Source organism: Coregonus lavaretus, assembly GCF_964263955.1.
Source record: "Coregonus lavaretus genome assembly, chromosome: 25".
NCBI lineage: Eukaryota > Metazoa > Chordata > Actinopteri > Salmoniformes > Salmonidae > Coregonus > Coregonus lavaretus.
The window spans coordinates 28,770,514-28,778,255 of NC_140012.1; the positions used below are offsets into that span (position 1 = coordinate 28,770,514).

Sequence of the window (7,742 nt, forward strand, 5' to 3'; positions counted from 1 at the left end):
GTCTAGTTCACCCCCCCCCCCCCCATTCCCTTAATAGTACACTGTGCACTACTGTTGACCAGGGCCTATAGGGCTCAGGGTGCCATTTGGGACAGAGCCTATATCTGATGCTTCAGTTGAGGAGCTGGTGGATAACCTCAACGAACCACAGTCTCATTCCTGTACTCTGAACCCCCCCCCACACACACACACACACACTGCACACAGGAGAGCAGACCAGAGCAGACCATAAACCAGGGTGATAGCCCAGCCTGTGGAGGCAATGGGCCAGAGATAATGTGAAAGGAAAGAAAGCTTGTTCCCTGCCGTTTATCCCCTCCTCCCTTCCCCCTCCACCCCCCCCCCCCCACCCCCCCCCACCCCCACCCCCCCGATACAGCTGTAGGTGTGCTGCCTCTCATTGACACTGAGAGGATTGAGGACAGGTGTCAGTCAATGTTGGGGGTGCAGGGCGAATGTCAGAACACAGGAGAGCCTTGTAGCCCCCTGCCCCCATCAACCACTTCCTTCTCGTGTTGGCTTACTTCCTGTCTGCATCAACCCACTTCCTGTCTCTCTATCTGTCACCACGGCAGCCCTGACCTTGTGACATGAGGCTGCCAGGTTAGAGTCACTCAGGATGCTCTTTGCCCTGGATGCATCTGCACCCCTGTACTTCTGTCCTGGGCCTTGAAGGGCAGAAGAGGCACCATAAACCATTGATTTCCACTTTAAAGATGCACTATGCAGAAATCTCTCCGCCATTTCCTGGTTGCTAAAATTCTAATAGTTAGCCTAATTTCAGTTTATGTGACAAAACAAGCAAGTATCATGTAAAGAATCACTGTACCATCTAAACCGCTGTGAAATATATTTTCTATAACCAAAAATATTGTATTTTCAGCTGTTTGAAGCTGGTGTACAAAACCGAAAGTAAAAGACGCAAAAATGAAACTTAAGAACGGGAAGCATAGAAATAGTGCACGTAGAACAGATCTACGGCGTCTTAGACTTGTTTTCAATGAATGACAGATCTATAATATACATTTCTGTGTGAATTTGGTCGGGTCGACCAAAAAGCAACATATTGTAGCTTTAAAATGTGAAACTTGATTTTGAAAATGTATCAACCCCTACAAAAATATCCATTAATTATAATCCAAGCAACAATTCACATTTCCTGTTGCTGCAGGATTATTTTCCTGCTGAAGCAAACTGGCTCAAATTACATTCCTACATCTGTATAAATCTTGGCAGAACATTAAAGATTTTAAACACATTTAGGTATCATGGCGGAACCCAGAAGACGTTGCCCAAATTGAAGGTGGTAATTTTTTGGGTGAAACCAAATCCTCTGTTTTCAGACTGGATATTTACATCTATATCTTGACTTTTCCGGTATAAGTGCAACAGGAAAATCTTGGAGAGAAGCATAACGGCGTAGTAAATTCATCCAGTACACAGTCAGACAGAAGCACTCTCCCTCTGAGAAACACATCTGTCTAGTTGCATCTCAGATGCCTCTTGTCTCATTTAGCTGCATGGAGGTTAAACGGAGCATGATGTTTTCCTGCATGTTTGTGAGGCAGAAAAACGGTGGTGCCCATCTCATTAGGAAAAGGACAAGTTTGGTGGTGGTGGGCAGCTGTGTATTCTTTTATTTTGTTCATTATGGTGTTAGCCGAGGCCTATTTGCTGTTGTGTGTCGCTTTATAAAGAGCCTGAGATTGAAAAGATGAGTAGCCTAACCCTCATTCTCTCCTCTCCTCCCCTCCTCCCCATTTTGACTAGCCAGGGGACCTGACAGAGGCTGAGCCCTCCTCCCTCCCCACCTACAGCTCAGTAGTTCTGTCACGGCCAGTAAACTGCGTCTGCCATGGGAGCAGCGCGGGCAGGCCACTTTGTCAGCACACACACACACACACACACACACACACACACACTGGGCTTTAAGCAGAAGTGCACCAGCAGAGAGATAGAGAGAGCTAGGATAAATAATTGAAGTGTGCATTCTGTACTTTGGTGAATTTTAAAGCTGTATTCTGCAGAGGCTCTAAATGGCAGGGAGAAGGAGACGTTAATGATTCATGGGCTGCTTTTATCCGTTTTGGTTCAGGTCACTGTCCTGAAGGAGCGCGGGGCATTGGGGGAGAGAGGGGAGAGGGGAGAGGAAGGGGGAGAGAGGCAGGAAAGGTGGGGTGTCATGACCGAAAAGATTTGCCTCTTTCTCGCCTCCAGTGTGTTTGTGTGTGTGTAAGTCCTCGGTGAAAAACGTGCCCGCACAGATGACATTTTTGCCAAAGAAAACGTTAAACCAAATATTATGGCTGAGCAGCCTGCCCAGTTGAACTTTTTTGCTATAAATATTTGAGGTGGGATTTATGGATATTCTTTTATCACCGGGATTTAATTTCCGACGTGTCCCAAATGAGGGAATAGGGTGCCATTAGGGACACAGCCCTATAGTCCAACACGTTTAGGAAAATGTGCCTTTACGCCTGCTGTTGCTATGACTACTATGTCTGCTAGGTTCTGCTCACTCATCTGCGACGGTTGATAAGGTGCCCTGTGAAACATAAGGTTTCTCTTTTCCAAATGAAGTGGCCAATAAATGTGACATTGAAACAAAAACAAAACAATAATCACAATATTATGCAGCCCAATACTAACACTTTTAATTTCTCAATATCTAATGAATAACAACGAGTGAATATGTCCAGGCAGTAATGAATCAAATCTTGGTTCTAAAATACTATTTATTTATTTGATGTCGTTCCAAATTATGATTCAGATAAGCTTTATAAGCATATTGTTCCACTGTTGCTTGTCACAAAAGAAGGATCGTTTTTTCCTGCTGAGGAACATAGGTATAATACGTAGTTTTTTTACTAGCGATACAGTACGTTATTGGGATTAACATGGGCAACCGAATCCCGGGACTGTCCCGGGAACACTCTTCACACTTCCAAATAAATTTGAATGACAAGACCCGGGAAATTAGGCCCTACAAAATGTTTCCTCCAATGCCGCACTAATGCAATTCCACAAAATACATAACATGCGCAGCAGCAGATTAGCCAAACATTTTATATCACATTATCCAAACAGGTTGTTGCATGGAAGCCTTTAGCCTAGCGTATTTACTTCACACAAAGTCACCATAAATTCAAAGCACACGTATAATTGACACTGACGGACGCGACCCAAATGCAATTAATAAACCCTGCAGGAAACCTAGAGTATAGCCTATAAAATAAAGTGTGCCTCTTTGAGCTGTCATTGTGACTCTACAGACAGTCACAAATTTGATAGGCCTACGCACAATTCACTACATAGGCATCTCCGTCACAGATATGAAATCTGTTAAGTGTTAACAACTCAGAGAGGCATGAAGGAAAATTCAATATTTGCCTTTCCTAGAGCCTAGGCTATTTTTTTATCCAGTCCCAATCCCACTGAAACCCAAAATCCTGACTCCTGTCTCGCATGAAAATTCCAAACTTTATTCTGTAATCCATAGGTTGCAATGCATTATCAAAGCACATCTCTCGCCTATGCATGTCAAAATACCGCTATAACATTTCCTCCGCTTCTCTGTGCTGTCTCTTAGGCCTACTTGCTGCTCAAATGAGAGCTTCGGTAGAGAATGTGTGATCAACAAACAGTATGATAGTAGATATGGATATCTTTTTTAACAGAGTTGGTCCCCGTTAAGATACCTTAAACTATTTCCTATCTTCATCTCCGCGTTATTCATGAGCTGATCTGCTATCTGTATAGACCATCAACTCGATTTTGCCAAATATAGGAAATATTCTGTCATTCGTTGAAGCAGGTTATCTAGCAAGTTTAGCAACTTTGGTCATTTGACTTTTGTTTGACTGCCATTACAAAGTTTGCATGATTTGACAATGCTATACTCCGGGTGTGCTTTGTGCATCCTGAGCGCGCTCTGGGTCGAGATAGCCTACTGCTGAAATGCACTGAATTAATGAAGGAACATGATAACGCTTGGAATTTATGAACGGCCTGTTTAGTAATTCATAACAATGTAATTGCCGATCAAAGATAGTTACTCTATCATTACTAAATATCATTTTTATTTGCTCTTGACATAGTGGCGCAGTGAAGCCAGCAATGTGGCGCAGCAACAATCTTATTTGGGGAGAATGCTGGCATAGTGACCATATCTTGGTTTTAAACACGTTTTTGGGCACTTTCGATTTTTGCAGTATTTCCCGGGACTCTCAGGATAAATATGAATTATTCCTGGTATTGAAACTTGGTAGATTTTCAGGAAAATAGTAATCCCTAGTACGTTAGATGGATGGAGATTGACAGAGATCCTCTTAACGCTTTTATGTGTTGTGTGTGAGAGTGAGGGATACCCTCCAAATGGACCCTAGGAAGAAGCTCTCTGGGTTTCCGTAGCCCTTTGGCTGCATTAGGAAACACTTGGAGAGACATCCGTTCCCTCACTCTACACAACTGTCAATAATCTCAGAGAAGTGGTTGAGTGTAGGGGCTGATGTGATGCTGTACATTTAACCTCTGCTTCTCTGGCTAGTAGTAAAGCTTGCCAACATAATGTAGCCGCCTGCTAAAGAATAAAGTGTTACGTGTTTTGTGTTTTCTCAGTCTCACATTTGGTGTGTTTTTACCATTGTCAAAGTTTATATTTAGTCATGAATTGTCTTCTTACCCTATCCCTCTCCTCTCCACTCCTCAGGGAGCTGATGCCCAAGACCCTGGAGGGCCAGATCACCATGGAGAAGACCCCCAGCTACTTTGTGACCAGAGAGGCCCCGGCCCGGATCTCCGGCATGTCCCGGGACACCAAGCTGATCGTGGTGGTGAGGGACCCCGTCACCAGGGCCATCTCTGACTACACGCAGACGCTGTCTAAGAAGCCCGATATTCCCACCTTCGAGAGCCTGACCTTCAGAAACAGGACTACGGGGCTCATCGACACGTCCTGGAGCGCCATCCAGATCGGCATCTATGCCAAGCACCTGGACAACTGGCTGCAGTACTTCCCCATGGGCCAGATCCTGTTTGTGAGTGGGGAGCGTCTGATCAGCGACCCGGCCGGAGAGCTAGGCCGGGTGCAGGACTTCCTGGGGCTCAAGAGGATCATCACAGACAAACACTTCTACTTCAACCAGACCAAGGGCTTCCCCTGCCTCAAGAAGGCTGAGGGCAGCAGCAAGCCCCACTGCCTGGGCAAAACCAAAGGGCGGACCCACCCCAACATTCACCCAGAAGTGGTGCAGAGGCTACGGGACTTCTACAGGCCTTTCAACATGAAGTTCTACCAGATGACAGGACAGATATTTGGTTGGGACGATTGACTGAGGACTATTGACACTACAGTATAACTGTGCGACAGCCACAATACTAAGCCTAGAAGCAATATGTGTCTGTGAGAGAGAAGAAATAAGCCTAATCTGGTCTTATTGGCAAGCCAGATATGCAATATGTTTCACTGTGTTACGTATTTTTATCTGAACTGCCTCAAAAACCAATATCAGCAGCCTACAAGAGGCTGGTTGAAGAAAATGCATAGAGCTGGATTATCCCTCATAGACCATGTGGTGGTTCCAATACAGAAAGATACTGTAGGTACTGTATCTACTTCCCTACAAGGTTTTTCCAGCACTATCAGAGTGAAGTGTTTTCTGTTGGAACTTTTCAGTGCTGCAAAAGACAAATATGCATAGCTGTTTCTGTATATGAAGTTATTTGAAATCACACAGAGAGACTTTGGATATAAAGCCTGGTCTGAGTGGTTCTATGCCATACTTTAAAGCAAACCTAGCTGCTTTGCATTTTTCTAGAATTTTTTGGAAAAAATAATTTCATTTTATTTATTTAAGATGATGTACACATGCAGTATATAATATACATGTTTTGAATAACTTTCATCACTAATAATATTATGTCCTATTATGTTCTAAGCGCCTCTAGAGAACTACATTTGTTTTATACTGTACAACATATTTTCTTCTTTATCATGTTATTTCCCGGTTATTCATTTTAATTAGTATTTTCTTTACATTGATGCGGTTCCCACACTCTTTCCCGCTGAGCTTGCAATTCCAAGGGTTTGTTATTCCGAGGGTAGTTTCCCCACGTTCATTTAATGGAGTTAATTGAATTACAGTGTAGCGCGAGAGACAGAGCAAAGATAGCACTCACTGGATGTGTCCAATGGCACCCTATTCCCTATATAGTGCATTACTTTTGACCAGGGCCCATAGGGATTAGGGTGCCATTTGGATGGACACTCAGTCAGCTGTTGTATCATCAACAGCAACTCCTGAACTAATGTTATAACGAGACCTCCAGTGGGCCTAACCAAATGATTCCTCAAATTTCCTCTTCAACATGCCTCCTTGTGAACTGAATACAGTTGATGTCAGTCTGCCTTTCTTGCCTCGGAGGCATCCGTGGATGGAGGTTTCTCTCTCTGTGTCTTTTTAAAGTAACAGAGTTAAAAAGAGCCATAGCACAATGGTGAAGTTGTGTTTCTGATTTATATCTGCCTGGTTGTATTGTAAGCTTCCAAAAGAGCCTCTCTTCTCTCAAAGCAGATGTGCCTCAAAGGGACACTTAATCATGGTCAGTGTTTTCTATAGGAGTTCAGGGGGAAACATATCCTTAGGTTTTATGCAATCTGCCATCACTCTTTATCATACATACATACTGTTATGGTTTTGTCTATTTAATTTGAATTAATGTTGGATTTATAAAGCACACTTTTAATAAAAGATAACAGTTATATAAACATCTGGTGAGTGACATTTGTGAAATCCTGATCCTGCCCTTTTATCACCATTCTGCCTGTTCTTATGCTTTAGAATAGTTATTCAATGGACTACAGTGCATGCAGATGTATTCCTATGAGGTTGCAGTATTAAAGTAATGTACTGTAGCTTCAAAGTGATGTGGAGTAAAGCCTCATTTACACAGTACGCAACACAAGAACTACAACTAGCCACGCAAAATGGCAATCCTGCATAGATTCATAGCAAAAATACAGTATGTGAGCAGCCCCTCAATTATAAACTTGACACAAGTATGCAGGATTGTCATTTTGCGTAGCTAATTGAGTTCCTGCATTGTGTACATATATACATAGGGCATAAATTAGGCTTAACGGATGTAAAAATAAAAGTACCAAAAAAAATATTTTGTTGACTTGTGTGAGGCAAAGAACAAATTAGTGGTGTTGTAATGACTGGGAACCCCCCACCATGTTCTGTGTAGAATATCCACATCTCAGGAAATCGTTCGCGAGCTAGTGATGTTTGAAGGCCCGAATGTCTGGCGAATATCGAAACTCAAGCCAACTACCAAGTTTTTCACCAAGCTTTTCGCTTCGGACGTTTTTATCTGCTCTACCACGCACCTGTCTGGTAAGGTTGAACACCTCCTCTCCTACTCAGCCTCCCGAGAAAAGCTTCTCCCCAAATGGGTGTTACACCTACTCCCGTTGCATGCTGCACTGCTGCTTGGATCCCACCCGGTGATCTGTTCCCTGTTTGCCCTGGCCTGTCTCCCACTGTCTGGTACAGGTACCCGCGCCACACTCCCTCCTCTCTCCTGAGCTTTTGCTCGCCTCTAGCCACACGCACATACACACACACCGCAGACTTTGGATTGATCTACATTTTATGTAGGCTAATTAACTTGTGAAGCTCATTATGTGAGCTTACTCAGAAACGCTTTAACTAACTAGTATAGGCCTACTATTTATTTAT

At 43.5% G+C, this 7,742-nt stretch overlaps 1 protein-coding gene across 1 annotated transcript in view; it reads left to right on the top strand.

Moving 5' to 3' along the window:
• The window catches only part of LOC311100831 (heparan sulfate glucosamine 3-O-sulfotransferase 3A1-like), a gene marked incomplete at both ends in the record, with an annotated part of 55,511 nt that extends 50,181 nt beyond the window's left edge, over window positions 1-5,330 (top strand). The window contains one exon of the mRNA XM_084141804.1: window positions 4,709-5,330. Coding sequence (XP_083997930.1) covers window positions 4,709-5,330 — 622 coding nt within the window. The remainder of the gene's footprint in view (window positions 1-4,708) is intronic.
• Window positions 5,331-7,742: the final 2,412 nt, after the last annotated feature.